Consider the following 19,381-nt stretch of genomic DNA (forward strand, 5'->3'; position numbering starts at 1 on the left):
GGATAGTGGGAAATTGCTTAAACATTTATTCTTTGATATTAAGGACTGGAAAGAATTGCATTTTCTTTTTTTCTCCTTGGGTAGACACCTCGTGTTATTGTTTAGCTTCCCATGACTTGTTCAACCTTTTAGTTTCTGTTATAATTATCAGACCCCTTTTCTAACAGGTTCAGATGGACATGACGTTGCTAGGTGCTATGTTTAAGTCTCAGATGCCAAGGTGGCTTTCAATGTCATCTACATGCTGATGACTTCCAAATTTGTTTTTGCAAGCTAAACTTCTTTTCCAAACTAAAAATTGTCTCAGACTTGGTCAGTGGGAGTTATCCTTTTTTTTTTTTTTTTTAATGGGCACTTACAGTTTCCAATTTTTTTTACCATTGTGAAATACAGTGCAATTGTGTTGCCGCAGACACAAACCTACCTTCAGGGCCTTTGCACTTGCTCCTTCCTAAGCATAAAATCTTCCCCGGTTTTCTTCCTTAATCTCTTTCAGATCTATTCCATGAGCTGATAGCTGTATTTAAAATTGCAGCCTTCCCCAGCATTCCCTGTCCCCTTCTCTGCTTTTTTCCCCCGCCCTCTGACCATCACCATCTGACACACTGTATGTATTCTGCTTTCTAGCCTTTTTTATTCTCCTGGCCCCATTCCATGATTGAATGCAAGCACCACAAGAGCAGAGGTTTCATTTTGCTCGCTGCTGTTTCCCCAAAGTATGGAACTGGGCTTCCCTGGTGGCACAGTGGTTGAGAATCCGCCTGCCGATGCAGGGGACACGGGTTCGTGTTCGTGTCCGGGTCCGGGAAGATCCCACATGCCGCGGAGCGGCTGGGCCTGTGAGCCATGGCCGCTGAGCCTGCGCGACCGGAGCCTGTGCTCCGCAACGGGAGAGGCCACGGCGTTGGGAGGCCCGCGTACCGAAAAACAAAAACAAAAACAAAAAAAAAACAAAGTATGGAACTGTGCCTGGCACATGGTATGGACTCAACTAATATTTATGGAATGAAGAGAATAAGCATTGCCACGGTCATTTTTTTTTTTTTTTTTTTTTTTTTTTTTTTTTTTGTGGTATGCGGGCCTCTCACTGTTGTGGCCTCTCCCGTTGCGGAGCACAGGCTCCGGATGCGCAGGCTCAGCAGCCATGGCTCACGGGCCCAGCCGCTCCGCGGCATATGGGATCCTCCCAGACCGGGGCACGAACCCGTATCCCCTGCATCGGCAGGCGGACTCTCAACCACTGCGCCACCAGGGAGGCCCGCCACGGTCATTTTTTAAAAAATGTATTTTATTTATTTTTGGCTGTGCCTGGTCTTAGTTGTGGCACATGGGATCCTCGTTGAGGCATGTGGGATCTTTCACGGTGGCGCATAGGCTTCTCTCCAGTTGTGGTGTGCAGGTTTTCTTCTCTTCTCTAGTTGTGGCGTGCAGGCTCCAGGGCACGTGAGCTCTATAGTTTGCGGTATGCGAGCTCTCCAGTTGAGGCCCACGACTACAGATTAGTAGTCGTGGCACGAGGGCTTACTTGCCCCAGGGGTGTGTGGGATCTTAGTTCCTTGACCAGGGATCTCACCGCGTCCCCTGCATTGTAAGGCGGATTCTTTACCACTGGACCACCAGGGAAGTCCCACCATGGTCATTTTTCTACATCTTTGTGCGATTTTCCCATTTCAATACATTTTAAGTTAATCATTTCAATTAATTGACAAAAGCCAGGATATTGCTATTACATGATAGTCTTTCTCCTTTTGTTCTTTAAGAAAATCAAGTTTTGAGTCAGACTCTGACAAGATATTAACAATTAGGCTTTTGGAAACATTGACTGAGAAGAGTCCCATTTTTCAGATAAGATTTATTTTAAACACCACATTTCTTTCTCCAATCAAGGTATTTATCTGACTGTAGCACTGAAAACACTGTAGTGCAGCCATTAGTTTGTTCTGCTTGCAAACCCAGAATGTGTTCCTCCTGGGTAGGAAGCAAATTGCATTCAACTCTGTAGGCCTAGCTTCTAACTCAATAATAAGTTTGAATGAATCAATCAGTGAGAAAGGTTGAAAGTTTAGGAGTCTTTCTCAAAAGAAGAATCTGGTTATGCTTATTAATGCAGGTATAACAAAGAATAAAAATTATGTGCAGAATGGGGATAGAATGGTGTGGAAGGCAATGATAGAAGGAGTCTTTACCTTCCGTTGAAGTTTGACCTGGGAGGAATGATTGTTCCATGAACAGCATTTTCCTTACCACTGTGACTCCATTGAAGATCTGGATTCCCATGTCTGTTTAATAACTGACTGCTGGAAGAAGCAACAGCCATCAAACACTTAGGGAGAAATTCAGATGCCCCAGTCAGTCTTAATTTTGGCATAATGCTACTGGTTATTCCTCCCAATGATAAAAACTTACTTCTTTCTGTGCCTTCATTTCTTGTTTTTTTTGGGGGGGGGGGTTGTGATACGCGGGCCTCTCACTGTTGTGGCCTATCCCGCCGCGGAGCACAGGCTTCGGACGCGCAGGCTCATGGGCCATGGCCCACGGGCCCAGCCGCTCCGCGGCACGTGGGATCCTCCCAGACCGGGGCACGAACCCGTGTCCCCTGCATCGGCAGGCAGACTCTCAACCACTGCGCCACCAGGGAAGCCCTGGGAAGCCCCTGTGCCTTCATTTCTTCATCCATAAAGTGAATACCGCCAAAGTACGGGGGCAAATAACTAGCAAAAATGTTATGACGACCTTTGCAGACATCAAGCTCTGAGTCAAGGGAACACAACCCTCCTCTGGCTTCTCTCTAAGGTGTTGAGGGCAGTTTTCCATTGCTCGCGACGCAGATATGCCTCAATGGTTTCATCTCTGACCTGGCGTCCCATTAATGTACCTATAAACATTCAATTGAGAGACCCTAGAACTTTTCTCTTAGCCGGAGAGTCCCTCGGAAAAAAGATAATGACAAGAAAACGTTGACAACGCTCTCCCTCTTCAATACTCTCCTTTGACCTTAAAAAAAAAAAAAAAAAAAAAATGTCAAGAGAGAGGAGGGCCAAGGGGAGGGGTAAGGGTCGAGAGAGGAGTCCAGCTCCAGTTTGGGGAAATCCAGCTCGCGTTTTGCCTCTCGCTCAGTAGTGCAGGGTCCAGGGAAGGCAGAGCCCCAGCTTCGCTCCCTGAGGTCTGTCCTGGGGAGACAGTGCTGCTCCGGGGGGCTGACCTGGCGGGGAGTGGCAGCGCAGTCCGCTCCCGCGCCGCTTTGTGCGCGCAGCCGCTGGGCCCTCTGCTCCCGGGTCTGCCCCCCGGGACGCCCCCCTGCCCCGCCCCAGTCATGCAACTCTACCTGCCTTTCCACTGTGGACCTTTGGGAAGCAGTCGCCCACCCCGGGGGCTCGGGCCCTGACCCTGCCAGGAGCCGGTAGGTGTTCGCTCGGGGCCCTCCCGCGCCCCTCGCGCCCGCCGGGGCCCCGGGCTCCGAAGTTGTGGGGACGAGCGCAAGTTGGAAAGTTTGCCCGAGGGCTGGTGCAGGCTTGAAGCCGGGGGGACGCGCGCAGCCCTCGGAGCCTGAGGGGGCCAGTGGTGAGTTGGGGTTGGGGCAGAGGGCAGGGGTCCGGGGAGCCACACGCGGAGGCCGGAAGGCGTTGCGAGGGGCAGTGCACCGCTGGGGCTGGACGGCTCGGCGTCCGCGGGGCCGCCGGGGCCGCGGGGGTGGGCCCGCTACCCGCGGCGACCCCCCACCCAGGGCTGCTTGGGGCGCTTTTGTTGCGGGTGGTAAACAATGCCCCCCGGCCGGAGGACGCGGCTGCGGCGCCGGGTGGAGAGATCTGGAGCGCCTCGAGGTAGGACCCCGGGCTCTGCTGGAAACAGGATTGCGGTGGGGAGGGCAAGTGCGGCCTGCGGGGGGGGGGATGCCTGACTGGGCCGGCGATTGATGCGGCTCGCGCTGAGGAGAGGGAAGAGTTAGGGCAAGTTGCGGGCAGGGAAGCCTGGCTGTCCCGCGCTCAAGCGTACCCCCAAACAAGTTTTCTCCCTCCCCTATGCTAATATAGGGGGCCGGTTCCTTGAGAAAACATTTGGCACTTGCCTCCTTGAGCTTTTCCGGGAGGGGGCTTCAGGGACGTAGCTTTTGGAGTGGAGGTAGTAGGAGAGTCTTGCCAGAGGCTGACCTGGAGTTACGCTGATCCGGGAAGAAGGGAGTGGAGGAATGGAACAGTGTTCTGTCAAAAATGGCCTTCTAAAAACTCTTACGAGCGCCACTGGGTCGCCGAACGCGCTGGCTTGCCGTCGCATCAGTCCCACTCGGGCGGAATCCCGGAGCGGGCCCCAAGGGTGAGAGGTCCGCAGAGCCGGGTGCCGGGGACCGGCCGGGCGGCAAGTGAGGGGCCGGGGCTGGGCTAGGTCTCTCGCCGTCTCCCCCTCACCCCTCTCTTCTCTTCCTCCCCTCCCCTCCCTCCCTCTCACCCACACTCCCAAAAGATTCGGCTACTAAGGGCTGTGTGCAGTCCATAAATTTCTACGGAAAGTGGTCGGGAAGTTGCTGGCCTGCCCCAGTAGGCTTTCCACGGTAATGGGGAACACAGATTGGGCTTTTCTGACCCAATAAAAATTAATGTATCAACAAGAGAACAGATATTGCTTGAACTAGGAGTCTTTTTCCCCGCAGGCAACTCGTCCTCCTCCCAAATTAACCAGGTCGCTCCAGTGCCTCTTTCTCTCCTCCCCCGTAACACTCTCGGGCACACAATGAGCTGCATGATATATCATAGTAAGGATCAGTTTATAAAGACATGTTTGAAAAGTGTTTCAAGACCCTGAGCGAGGAAAAGATTAGGTGCACAGCCTAGTGTCGGCAGGGTGGGCTGAGCGCTTGCACCCCCATGAGTTGAAGGGCGGCGCTACAGGGTAGCAACCCCAGGTCCGCCCTGAACCGAAAAGGGACCATCCTTCTCTCCTCCCCATCTCAGCGTTAAAGAGTTAAATAAAAACGTTGGCTTCCTCAGTCCTCACTCAGGATGCCAAAATGAATATGGAAAAGGTGTTTGTGAACCAGTTAGGGCGAGAGCTTTTTAAGGCATATTAGGAATTTTGTCTACAATTAAACAAGGCGGGTGTGTAGATAAGGATATGTTTGGGGATTGGTCAGCGTTGTTTCTAAGAACGAAAAGCCTCAGGTAACGTGATGTTGGGTGCGCTTCCTGATTTTATTGGTTTTATTGGTTTGTATTAGTTACACAGGTTAAAGCCCAAGTCCCTTGCCTCCCCAGTTAAGAGATCTTAATTAGGTTGGTTGTCAATGTATGACAGTGTTTAAAACAATGTTATGATTTCAATTAAACTTCCGAATCAAGTACGAGAGTTATTAGTATACACTGTCTGTATCTCTTTGCAAACATTGGTAGCTCAGATTAAGAACTCCTGGATCACTGCTTACCATTTTAATGAGGGTTAACTGTGGCTCCCAGCTCTGGTCTTCCAGAATTGATCGGTTGGAGGTTTGGATCACCTCTGTCCCTGCCCTTTGTTTCTCTTCCTCCAATCTTCTTTATCTTGTTCGTCCCTCCCCTCCCCCACCCTCTTCTTTGCCTCTGTATTTTTCCTTCTTTGTACACTTAAGTTTCTCTTTTTCCACCCCCTCCATCTTTCTACCTTTAGTCTTCCACATTTTGATCCCAGCTGTCTTTTTATATTCTAGCTTTATTACTATATAGTCTTTCCCCTTCCTCTACTTTTTGGCTTTTTTTTTTTTTTCATTTTAGACATTTTCTTCCTTCTGCTTTTTCCTCTTCTTCCTAATGTGTTTTATGCTTTTCTTGTTTTTGGAATGGTCATTCCATCTCCATTTAACTTGTCCCTTCCCTTTTCTGTGGCCCTTTTTGGCCTTTTTTTCTTCGCTCTCTGCAGGGCAGCAGGGGTGTTTTACATATGGAAGGAGCCTTTGACTAAATCTGCTGGCATTCTAGTGAGTTTGCCTCCGCAGCCTTTCCATGTGCCGAAGGCTCTCACACTTCCTGTGGTACAAAACTATCTAGGAACAGCAAGCAGCCCGCCCACCTCCTCTTCCTTTAGAACTAAGTTGCTGGAGGAAACTAAGCCAGGTGGTGCCTTTTAAAAAGAAATGTTTTAAGTCTTGTATTTCTCAGTCAAGTGCAGTAGCCTTTAAATTCTAAGGAGCTGAATGGAGTGACTATTAAATCAGAGTTTCTTTTGCAACTAGCTCTATGTATGCAAATACCACTTTTTTGGCCACTGCTGGTGGTGGGAAGGATTGCAGTATAATTTTAAATTGACATGTGGGCTGGATGGTTACATCAGTTCAGCCACTTCCTGCCCAGGGGACTTTGGGAGATCCAGAAGGAGGAGGGGGGATGTAAGTGGGAGAGAATTTTTCTGACACGGTACTGTCGATATTGTCCTTTACAGACAACTGATACAGTTTAGGAAGTCAGCTTTTCAGTTTCTAGGCAAGGTGATCACATTAAAAAATTGCTTTTTATTTATTTATTTATTTTAAGACTCTTTGGGAAAGGCTGACTACTTAGTAAGCTCAGATAATATTGAGGCAAAAGTCTGATCCTGTTTGTTGACCAATTTGGTTAGGTATGTTTAAATTATGTGTGAATAATTAGCAGATCCTTACATAGGCCCTGGGGCCTGATCTTGCCACTTCTCCTCTTTCTCTGTAATCTTATATTTTCTTCCTTGGGCTGGCATCTCTTTTCATGTTTCAAATTATGAGTTGGCCCTTATCTCCTGGACAGTAATATTTGGATCTCATACACTACTCCAGTCCCCTATGTCACAAGGACATCTTAGGAAAAAAAAATTTTTCTTTTTTTATTATGGGTTAGGGGTCTTGGTGCCCTCTGCTGAAAAGACTAGTTAAGTAATGTTTTGCATCCCATAGTTGTTGGGAATTTTGTTTGTTTGTTTGTTTCACTTTGTTTTCTCTTCTAGGAAAACAAAAACTCACAGGATAGTGTCAATTAATTGCATGTGGTTCCCCCTCCGGGGCCCGCTATATATGTTTGATAACAGGGACATTATTCTCTTATTTTCTCTCCAATCATGTTATCCTGTAGCAACCTCAGTAACACTCAGACTCTTGAATATACTCTAGAGTAGAATAAAACTGATTTTGAGAAATATTGAAATGTCAGTTTTCATCAGAAATGAAAAACAGAAGTGGAATTAGTATTTAATTGTAAATGTATTTTTCTATGACTTAAACACTCTATAGTAAATAAAAGCACAAAAAAGGAAATAAAGCATTTAATAATGTTTACAAATTAATAAGGGAAATAAATTTCAGAAGATCTGTGCAGATAATTCCATATTTAAATGTGGATCTATATAATAGAATGGACTCCTCCCCCCGCTCCAGCCCCCCCAGCCCTGGGGATAACTTAGTTTATTTACAAAAGGGGGTTACATTTCATCGGTGGAGCCAAGTAAAATTAAGATCTTGTGGGAGTCCTTATTTTGTTTCTGATTGTTTCTTTGGCTGGGTGGTACCCAGTGGTTTCTTCCCTGCATTTGGGTTTTTCAGGGGTCATTGGCCTCTTTCACAATCTCATAAAAAGGCTGTTACCATTCAAAGAGGCCACATCTTGCCAATCCATGTTGCTCATACCTTTTCCATTTCCTTGACAGGCTCTTTTTCAAGAGATAAGGTTTGAATAGTAAACATTATCTTAATTACAAGTCTGGATTTCTAAAGCACTTCCATTTAAAAATATAAAAGAATATATGAGACAGAGATCAATTTATAAACTACTTTCAAAAGCAGATCCCATGACACCCTCTGGCATATTCAGATTACTTGCAACATACATGAATTTTAATTTTCATGGCTGATTGCAATATTTAGATTATATGCTCTTAATAATTTTTTAACAAGGTAATCCTAATATAAGAGATAAAGCATGTTTAGACAGATATTGTTGAATTTCTAGAGAATGGAATGGATTGTTTTTTGTTATCCGAAAAAACATCCTTATAAAGATTGCTGACCTTCTGGAGATTAGAATTGGAATGTCTTTTGTTTTCTAAAAATGCTGGTACAAAAAGCAGTGGTCTTTGGAAATATCCTACAGCTTTTCACAGCCAAAGAGGTAGTGCAGCCAAACTTTTTATTTTTTTATTTAAGAAAAGGGGGAAAGCCATAAGCTTAGATGCCAAGAACTCAAGTGGAGTATTCTCTGGCCTAGTATTTGTATTCAGCACAGGTTTATCAAAATGTTATTTTTCTTGTGGTTAATGTTATCACTAATGTCTATTTTAAAAGTTTTTCTTAAAGGCTCAATGCTTTGACTCTAAATGTTGTTCTCTGGGATCTTTTATTATAGTGTGTGGCCTACAACATATTAGATGAGAACAGAAACAAAAGAACTAGATCTTGTTTTGCAGGATATGGCAGACTGAGGATTAAACTTGTTCTACAATAATGATAACTACCATTAAGCTTATGTCTAGTATGTTTCTGATCTGGAAATTGAACCCATATCTACCTAATTCCAAAGTTCTTCTTCTTACCTCAGATATCACAAGGATGAAACAACTACCACTAGGTTTTCCTCAGAGGAACCCATTGATATCTCAAAACAACCTCATTTCAGATGCAGAAACCTTGACTCCTGTTGTTTCCTGAAGGACACAGCTGGTGATCACAGATTCAAATTTAGGGTTTTCTGATGTGACACCATCTCTAGCCACTGAACCAACTAGTGCATCCCAGGATTACCAGGATCAGATGAGTACAACAAAAACAAAACCAAAATTTGAGACTTGGTAGAGGGCTGTCAAATTTTTACTTTGCCAAGTAATAACATTAAAAAAATAAGCCTATCTCCACCCTTTCACAATAAAAGGACTTTTATTACTTTATGTATTTATTTGGCCGAGCCTCAGAGCCTGCGGAATCTTAGTTCCCCAACCAGGGATTGAACCTGTGCCCTTTGCGGTGGAAGTGCGGAATCCTAACCACTGGACTGCCAGGGAATTCTCCACGTTTTTTAGAAAGGACATTTTAATGAGAGAAAATAGGAAAGCATGATTAAATAATAAATTCAACCTTATGAAAAACTTTATACAGCCTCATTTCTTTTTTTTTCGGTACGCGGGTCTCTCACTGTTGTGGCCTCTCCTGTTGCGGAGCACAGGCTCCTCACGCGCAGGCTCAGCGGCCATGGCTCACGGGCCCAGCCGCTCCACGGCATGTGGGATCTTCCTGGACCAGGGCATGAACCCGTGTCCCCTGCATCGGCAGGCGGACTCTCAACCGCTGCGCCACCAGGGAAGCCCCGGCCTTATTTTTTTTTAAATAGAAGTGTAGTTGATTTACAGTGTTGTGTTAGTTTCAGGTGTACTCAGCCTCTTTTTTTTTTTTTTTCTCATTTCGCCACAAACTGGTGATCACTTGGTTGCAGACCAGTTTTTGGTAACCATTCTCCTACACCAGATTTTCTTACAAATCCAGCAACCTGTCAACTGTTAAAGAATCCTCACCCAGTTTGTTGTCACACTCTTGATTCCATGATCTTTAGGATGTCTACTGATACATTTTGTATGGTGAGCTTCACTCTTCCTCATAGCTTGGTCTTATTTGGGGTCAGGGTAGGCAATCTGAGGAGACAAATATGCAACTGATGATGACTCTTAGTCAGTCCCCTTTCATTTTCTCCTCTTTTCTTACTTTTCAAATAATAGTTGCTTATCTAGTATGCTTTACTGTTCTAATTATCTCATTTTCTCTTTATTTCCAATTTCTTTGCCTAGGCGTTGATCATGAGACTTTTGGGACCCTTGGTAGAAGGGAGTTTAGAACCATCAGTCGTTGGATTAAGTCGGGTGAAAGAGGAAGGAGGGACATCATTTCTGGGTGTGGGCAGTGCCCGCCACAATGCTTTCCTTATACAGAGGAGGTACTCAACAGTTATTTGTTGGACCTGTGAGTCTTATTTGTAACCTAATCTGTAAATACTAACTCCCAAGAGTTTATGCTACTTTTGTGTGCATGTATAAAACTCAAAATTTGTGGATGGTTAATTGGAATATGGTATTAATGTTACTGGATCTCCAAAGAGTAGAGTTTCTTGGATAATACAAGCCTCTTCTTGCTCTGGCTTTACCAGCTTTTCTGTCCAACAGATGACACCTCTGCCCGTATGGTGATGTGCTGAGGAAAGAGCTTAAGAGATAACTTTTTAAGTATCCATATTTGTAAAGATTAGGGTTTGAGCTTTAAACTACATGTAACTGCAATAGTTGTGGTTTCTTTTTTTTTTTTTTGGTTGCATTGGGTCTTCCCTGCTGCGCGCAGACTTCCTCTAGTTATGGCGAGCAGGGGCTACTCTTCCTTGCTGTGCGCGGGCTTCTCATTGCGGTGGCTTCTCTTGTTGCGGATCACGGGCTCTAGGCATGCGGGCTGCAATAGTTGTGGTGTGTGGGCTCAGTTGCTCTGCAGCATGTGGGATCTTCCCGGACCAGGGCTCGAACCCGTGTCCCCTGCATTGGCAGGCGGATTCTTAACCACTGCATCACCAGGGAAGTCCATAGTTGCGGTTTCTAATGTAAAGAAACTCCCATGCTGGGCTTCCCTGGTGGCACAGTGGTTGGGGGTCCGCCTGCCGATGCAGGGGACGCGGGTTCATGCCCCAGTCCGGGAAGATCCTACATGCCGCGGAGCGGCTGGACTTGTGAGCCATAGGCCGCTGAGCCTGCGTGTCCGGAGCCTGTGCTCCGCAACGGGAGAGGTCACAACAGTGAGAGGTCTGCATACGGCAAAAAAAACCCCAAAAAACAAAACCTCCCATGCTTAGCTTATTCAAAGAACTTCATCACCTTAATCAGTTGTCACAGAAATTAAAGTTAAAGGAGCTTTATTTGTGAATCCAGGATTTATAAGATACTTTATACTTTATGTCTATTATATTTTCCTTTTGCAGTCAATATTCTCAGTTCCTTAATTTTAATTAATAATTGCTAGTAAATATTCTATTTCAAATGAGGGAACTCATAGGAAAAAGACTCACTCCCAATGTTTTGTCATTGTTATTTCAGACCAAAACCTCCTGCGACTGAGCACAACCATGGTGCATCTGGATTCTCCTCAGAAGTGAGACTTTCCAAAGGACCAATGACTCTTTTCCTCATGCCCTTTCAGTTTTTCCTGCTCCGTAGCTATGTCTCGATCTCGCCATGCAAGGCCTTCCAAATTAGTCAGGAGGGAAGATCTAAACAAAAAGAAAAACAGCCAACTGAAAGAGGGATCTAAGCCAGCCAACAAAAATGTGGCGACAGTCAAGACTGTGAGCCCTGGAAAATTAAAGCAATTAATTCAAGAAAGAGGTGTTAAGAAAAAAACAGAACCCAGACTGCCTATGCCAGTCAGAAGCCTTCTGACAAGAGCTGGAGCAGCACGAATGAATTTAGATAGGACTGAAGTTCTTTTTCAGAACCCAGAGTCCTTAACTTGCAATGGGTTTACAATGGCTCTCCGAAGCACCTCTCTTAGCAGACGACTGTCCCAACCCCCAGCGGTCATAGCCAAACCCAAGAAAGTTCCACCTCCTAAGAATCTAGGAAAGCAACATGAGTGTGATTATAAGGTACTTACTGACATGGGAGTAAAGCACTCAGAAAGTGATTCAGTCCCAGTGCAAGACCCCTCAATCCCTCCTGATATAGAGAATCTAATTGGCATACAAAATGCATCTTTAATAAAAGATGAGAGCCAAGAGACAACCCAGTCTTGGTCCCAAAGTGTGGAGGATTCCAAAATAAATCGCTCTACTCATAGTGGCCCTGCAGCAGAGGTTCTTTCTGGGTCATTGGAAGGGACACGTGGTGGTGAAGGACTATTCTCTAGAGAGACATTGAATGATATTAGTGATTCCCCTAGAATGTTTGCTCAGGACACTCTCTGTGTTCCTTTGCTCCAAAACGCAGCCCTCAGGGTTACCTCTGAAGGAAACCCCAGCATTCAGTTAGAAGATTTGGGTTCACGAGTAGAATCTCTTAAGCTATCTGATTCTTACCTGGATCCCATCAAAAGTGAACATGATTGCTGCCCCACCTCCAGCTTTAATAAGGTTGTACCTGAATTGGACCTTAGAAACTGTTTGTCTATTGGTGGGTCAATATATCCTACCTCATTAATAAAACTCCTCTTGGCAGGTTCAGAACAAGAAACCCTTGGTGCTAAACCAGATCATCAAGAGGTACTCAAATCTACCCCAGATGAACAGGAAGTTGCTGATACCACCCCTGTCCTAGGACAGGCCTTTAGTGCTGTCCCACATCAATGGGAAGTTCCTGGTGCTAACCCAGTTCATGGAGAGCCTCTGGGTGAGACCCCAGACCCACCAGAGATTCCTGGTGCTATTCCAGTCCAAGGAGAGGTCTTTGGTGCTCTCTTAAATCAACAAGTCCTCGGTATGGTTGGTGGTACTGCCTCAGACCCCGATATCTTTCTTCCTGCTCCTCTTAACCTAATTGCTACCTGTAATGCTCTTCCAGAATGGCCTGAGCCCCAGAGCACTGTTTCATCTGGGCTTGAGGTCCAGGGCACTATGCAGATTTTGCCTTCGGGCTTAGGTCACACTCCTCAACCATCATCAAACTCAGAGATAAGTTCGGTACCTCCCGCAATGGCTATAAACAATATAGAAAATAAGAAGAAGGTTCATATAAGCTTTCTGCCAGCTAACACTCAGGGGTTCACAATAGCCCCTGAGAGAGGACTCCACCATGCTTCACAGGGCATTGTCCACCTCTCCCAGGCCAGTCCCAGCAAACTGGAAGGAGGGAGCTCCCAGATCAGTGCCACCAGCATGGTTGACATCAACACCACAGTGGTGTCTAGGCCAGTGTCACTTGTCAGTACCTCCTCTTCTCCTTCCTACACAACTTTGCTACCTACTTTGGAAAAGAAGAAACGAAAGCGATGTGGGGTCTGTGAGCCCTGCCAGCAGAAGACCAATTGTGGTGAATGTACCTACTGCAAGAATAGAAAGAACAGCCATCAGATCTGTAAGAAGAGGAAATGTGAGGAACTGAAAAAGAAGCCATCCATCATTGTGCCTTTGGAGGTAAGTAAATACCCAAGGGGCTGGGGACACCTATGAGACTTAGTAGTGTGATTTGTGTGGAGACAATTTGCTTCTGTATTACATCCTTTTGCTTTGGTAAAATGTTGCTTTAAGTTGCCTATAGGAATTTGTGGACCTACCTGAAGTATGTCTTGTGCACTGAGTGATGCATTAGCTTATTTTTAGAATTTGTCTCAGAAAACTAGAACATAAACATTTTCCATTATAAGTTTTGATGGAGAATAGGGAAATTGTATGAAATGTGGTTTTAGAAAGATTTCCACTGTGCCTCATTTTGGCTAGTTGTGTTTCTTTTTTGGGGAGTTACAGATTTAAAAATTAGGAGCACAAAGTCACTGTCTTGCAGCCTGAGAAACCAGAGGAATTAAACTTCTTTTCTTTTGAAAGAATAAAACTGTCTCTATCTTTAATCTTGAAACTTTGCCTTGGAGGTATAGTAATGATAAAGCTTTCATCTCAACTTTTGGCTTGTGATTTTCACCTGCTCACAGGATTGTTGAGATTCAATGGTAATCGGAAGTTGAAAATGGTTTTTAAACTCCAAAGTGACATATAAACATTTGTACTTATTATTACAGTTATGAAACTAAGGTAGTAAAAATATTGGTTGACTTACACTTTGTTTAAAGGATTTTATGGAGGTTGGTTAATACTCAAACTTGCTTTAATTAAAATACCTGTCAGCTATGGTGTTTTATGATTTTTAGATTACTCACTTGAAGTTATATTTATTTTGAGTCTACTGTGAATATGGGTGTAGTAGAATAGATTAATTTAAAATATTATGAACTTAATTTCAGTCAACCTTTTTTCTATTTCATTCTGGACTTAAATTATCTGTCCAAAAATGCTGACTTCCTATTTGACTGACACATTGCAAATAAGAGATCAGACATTTAGCCAATCATGTATTGATGACATTTAAGGTATTTCTAAAGTATTATGTTATTATAAATCTTACTGCAATGAACTATCTTCTTTACTCAAGTCACTTCACACATGTGGGAGTAGATCAAAATGTGGCCAGTAACTTAATAGTCTACATACTTACATCTAAAACACTTAGTAGCAATATTTTTATAACAGAGTGATCTCCCTGGTAAGCTCCTGATTTGTAACATTGCCAATAGACATTGTTGCCAAAGGTACTCTATCTCTAATAGGTATAAACAAGTTTGTTCTCTTCTTTTTTTTTTTTTTTTTTTTTTTTGCATTACGCGGGCCTCTCACTGTTGTGGCCTCTCCCCTTGCGGAGCGCAGGCTCCGGACGCACAGGTTCAGCGGCCATGGCTCACGGGCCTAGCCGCTCCGCGGCATGTGGGATCCTCCCGGACCGGGGCGCGAACCCGTGTCCCCTGCATCGGCAGGCGGACTCTCAACCACTGCACCACCAGGGAAGCCCCGACATGATATCCTTTTATCCTTGCATACTAGAGAGTATATTTCCTAAAAACAAGGATATTCTTTCCTATTATTATCAAAATTAGCAAATTAACATTGAACCATTATTATTATCTAGCCCACAGACTTTATTCGTATTTTGCCTATAAGAAAATATCCTTGGGCTTCCCTGGTGGCACAGTGGTTGAGAGTCCGCCTGCCGATGCAGGGGACACGGGTTCGTGCCCCGGTCCGGGAAGATCCCACGTGCCGCGAAGCAGCTAGGCCTGTGAGCCATGGCCGCTGAGCCTGCGCGTCCGGAGCCTGTGCTCCGCAACAGGAGAGACCACAACAGTGAGAGGCCTGCGTACCACCAAAAAAAAAAAAAAAAAAAAATATCCTTTTGACCTCCTTTAATTTGGAATAGTTCCTCAAATTTTAAAACAACTTTACTGAGGTATAATTGACATATAATAAACTGCACATATTTAAAGAGTACAGTTTGGTAAGTCTGACATATGTATACACTGTGTGAACATTACCACGGTCAAAATTCATTACTCCCCAAAATTTCTTTGTACCCCTTCATAGTCCCTACTCTCTTACCTGCACCCTTTCTCCTCAGGAAGACACTCTTTCTGTCACTATACATTAGTTTGCATTTTCTAGAGTTTGATATAAATGGAATCATATAATATGTACTTTCTTTGTGTGTGTGCACTGAGTGATGCATTAGCTTATTTTTAGAATTTGTCTCAGAAAACTAGAACATAAACATTTTCCATTATAAGTTTTGATGGAGAATAGGGAAATTGTATGAAATGTGGTTTCGGAAAGATTTCCACTGTGCCTCATTTTGGCTAGTTGTGTGTCTTTTTTTGGGAGTTACAGATTTAAAAATTAGGAGCACAAAGTCACTAACTGTCTTGCAGCCTGAGAAACCAGAGGAATTAAACTTCTTTTCTTTTGAAAGAATAAAACTGTATCTTTAATCATTACATTAGTTTGCATTTTCTAGAGTTTGATATAAATGGAATCATATAACATGTACTTTTTTTTTTTTTTGGTTTAGAATAGTTCCTCAATATTTGTTTTTAATGACATTGCTTCTTTTGCAAAGTGCAGATTACTTATTTTGTCCCTCACTTTGGGTTTGTCTAATGCTTCCTCATGACTAGATTTGGATTATACATTTTTGCATGAATACCTTCTTACAGGAGGGACATAATGTCCATTTGTCCGACTATTCATGATCTTAATTTTAATCACTTGGTTAAAGATAGTGTCTTCCAGATTTCTCCATTGTAAAATCAGTATTTTTCACTTTGTATTTAATAAATATCTTACAGAGAGATCAAGACATGTAAATATAGTGCTATCCCTCAAACTTTCACTCCCCAATTTTAATGTTCATCAGTGATTTTTGCCTGATAGTTGCCAAATAGTGGTTCTGTTTCCATTGTTTCTTCTAAATCTGTTCATTAGTTTTAAACTCCAAAGAAGAGCTTTTTCTTCTTATTTGTTTCAGTGTGAACCTGTAGATTTTTGTTATATTCAGTAAGTTATACTCCTTTTTTATCGTTACTTATTTTGATGCTCACATTTCCCCAAATTTGGCCAGGGAGCACCTTCAACCATTGTTTGAATAATTCTTTATTTTCTGGGACAAGTGTTCTAAGGTTTTCTATTTTCCATCCTGCCCCGGACGAGATGACCAGCTGTTTATCCAAGGAAACATGGTTCTTTTTGGTGGAGAATGATACTTAGAAGCCAAGATCTTGTTAATAGGTATTATCATTGTTGCTGAAATGTCAGTGGTGTGTTCAAAAGTTAGAATATGCATATGTTGAATTAGTTCTCTATTATCATTGTTGCTGAAATGTCAGTGGTGTGTTCAAAAGTTAGAATATGCATATGTTGAATTAGTTCTCTCTCTCTCTCTCTCTCTCTCACATACACACACACACCACCCTCATGCTTCAATGTAGTTATGTTGTTCGTTTGAAATACAATTTTAATTAGTTTATTTGTTTATTTTCTATTTCAAAGGTCCCCTATAGTTGATGATATTCATATTCTCTTGCTTTCCCCCTCCCCCAAAAGATCGCCCTTACCCCTGACAAAGCTGATTCTGAAGAATGTATTGTGTTGTCCTTATACTGAACTCTGACAGTAGAGAGACTTACTCATCCAACAATGTGTGGAGACGCAGAGGAGAACATAGGGAACACTTCTCTGAGGAATTTCATTCTGAGAGAGCAAGGAACAGTTGTACACTCATTTGTTTCTGCCTTCTTTTGCTTAATATTATGTTTATGAGATTTGCCAATAATGTTGCTTATAATTATAGTTGTTCATTCTTATTGCAGTGTAGTATTCCATTGTATGTATATATCACAATACCTGTATCCATTCTATTGTTAATGGGAAGTGAAATGTTACAGTACAGAACAGAACAGTAGAATGAACATAGCAGTACTACTATGGATTTTTTTGGGGCAGGGGGTGGTGGGCTGGCCGCGCAGCTTGTGGGATCTTAGTTTCCCCACCAGCGATCAAACTTGCCCCCTGCAATGGAAGCACAGAGTCCTAACCACTGGACCGCCAGGGAATTCCCTGGACATTTTTTTTTTCTTTCTATGTTAAAGTCTCTGGGCTTCCCTGGTGGCGCAGTGGTTGAGAGTCCGCCTGCCGATGCAGGGGATACGGGTTCGTGCCCCGGTCCGGGAAGATCCCACATGTCACGGAGCGGCTGGGCCCGTGAGCCATGGCCACTGAGCCTGCACGTCCGGAGCCTGTGCTCCGCAACGGGAGAGGCCACAACAGTTAGAGGCCCGCGTACCACAAAAAAAAAAAAAAAAGTCTCTAGTATTTTTTTTAACGGAACTTTATTTTTATTTATTTATTTATGGCTGCATTGGGTCTTTGTTGCTGTGCGTGGGCTTTCTTTAGTTGCGGCAAGCGGGGTCTACTCTTGCGGTGTGCAGGCTTCTCATTGCAGTGGCTTCTCTTGTTGCGGAGCACGGGCTCTTAGCACGCGGGCTTCAGTAGTTGTGGCACAGCAAGCTCAGTAGTTGTGGCATACTGGCTTAGTTGCTCCGTGGCATGTGGGATCTTCCCGGACCAGGGCTTGAACCCATGTCCCCTGCATTGGCACGTGGATTCTTAACCACTGCGCCACCAGGGAAGCCCCCTGGGCATTTTTATAAAAGTCTTTTGGTGACTATATGCATGAATTCTGTTGAGTGTATTCCTAGGAGTGGAATTTCTGGGTCATAGAATATGTGTATGTTTAGCTTCCATAAATATTACCAAACTGCTGTGGTTGTTCCAATTAAGACTCTCATCAGTAGTGTATGAAAGTTCCACTTGCTCCACATCCTTGCCAACACTGAATATTTTATGTCTTTTTTTTTTTTTTTTTTTGCGGTACACGGGCCTCTCACTGTTGTGGCCTCTCCCATTGCGGAGCACAGGCTCCGGATGCGCAGGCTCAGCGGCCATGGCTCATGGACCCAGCTGCTCTGCGGCATGTGGGATCTTCCCGGACCAGGGCACGAACCCTTGTCCCCTGCATCGGCAGGCAGACTCTCAACCACTGCGCCACCAGGGAAGCCCTTTCTGTCTTTTTAAAAAAAATATTTATTTTCTTTATTTTTTTGGCTGCATTGGGTCTTTGTTGCGGCGTGTGTGCTTCTCTCTTGTTGCGGCGAGCAGGGCCTACTCTTCATTGTGGTGCGCAGGCTTCTCACTGTGGGGGCTTCTCTTGTTGTGGAGCACGGGCTCTAGGTGTGCAGGCTTTAGTAGTTGCAGCATGCGGGCTCAGTAGTTGTGGTTCGTGGGCTCTAGAGTGCAGGCTCAGTAGTTGTGGCACACAGGCTTAGTTGCTCTGTGGCATGTGGGATCTTCCTGGAGTAGGGCTCGAACCCGTGTCCCTTGCATTGGCAGGCAGATTCTTAACCACTGTGCCACCAGGGAAGTCCCAATTGTGCTTTTTAATGAACAGAAATTCTTAACTTTAATGTAGTCCAGTTTACCAATCCTCTCCTTTATGATAACTTTTTATTTCCTGTTTAAGAAAATTTTGTTGGACTTCCCTGGTGGCACAGTGGTTAAGAATCCACGTGCCAATGCAGGGGACACGGATTCAAGCCCTGGTCCGGGAAGATCCCACATGCCACAGAGCAACTAAGCCTGTGCGCCACAAATACTGAGCTTGCGTGCCACAACTACTGAAGCCCGTGCACCTAGAGCCCGTGCTCCGCAACAAGAGAAGCCACCGCAGTGAGAGGCCGGAGCACCAGAATGAAGAGTAGGCCCCTGCTCGCTACAACTAGAGAAAGCCCGCGCACAGCAACAAAGACCCAACGCAGCAAAAATAAAATATAAAATGAATAAATAAATCTTTTTTAAAAAAAGAAAATTTTGTCTGTTTTTTGCAAATTCCAAGGTCATGAAGATGTTCTCTTTTGTTTTCTTCTTAAAAAGTTACTTTTTTAAACCTTTCACATTTAGATGTACAAGCTGGAATTGACTTTTGTGTATCACATGAGATAGGAGTCAAGACTCATTCTTTTTCACATGGATATCTACTTAACCAGCACCATTACTGAAATGACTGTCCTTTCCCCACTACTACAACATCAACTTTGTCACAAATCAAGTGACTGATTAGTTCTCAATCTGTTTCTAGACTGTTTCATTGGCCTTTTGTCTATTTTTCTGTCTGAACTCTCATTACTAGGCTTTACAACTAGTCTTGCTAACTGGTAGTATAAGTCCTTCAGTTTTCTTTTCAATATTTATTTGGGCTATTTTTTTGGTTCTTTGCATTTTCATCAAAATTTTTTTTAAATATATGTATTTATTTATTTATTTGGCTGCACTGGATCTTAGTTGCCGTGTGTGTG

General features: G+C 44.0%; 1 protein-coding gene across 4 annotated transcripts in view; it reads left to right on the forward strand.

Moving 5' to 3' along the window:
• Positions 1-11,162: 11,162 nt before the first annotated feature.
• Positions 11,163-19,381, forward strand: part of TET1 (tet methylcytosine dioxygenase 1) — a gene marked incomplete at both ends in the record, with an annotated part of 122,889 nt that continues 114,670 nt past the window's right edge. For all 4 annotated transcript variants that reach the window (XM_079699019.1, XM_079699020.1, XM_079699021.1 and 1 more), the window contains one exon: positions 11,163-13,070. In XM_079699019.1, coding sequence (XP_079555145.1) covers positions 11,163-13,070 — 1,908 coding nt within the window. The remainder of the gene's footprint in view (positions 13,071-19,381) is intronic.

The sequence above is a fragment of the Hyperoodon ampullatus genome (assembly GCF_949752795.1).
Source record: "Hyperoodon ampullatus genome assembly, chromosome: 1".
NCBI classification, from domain to species: Eukaryota; Metazoa; Chordata; class Mammalia; order Artiodactyla; family Ziphiidae; genus Hyperoodon; species Hyperoodon ampullatus.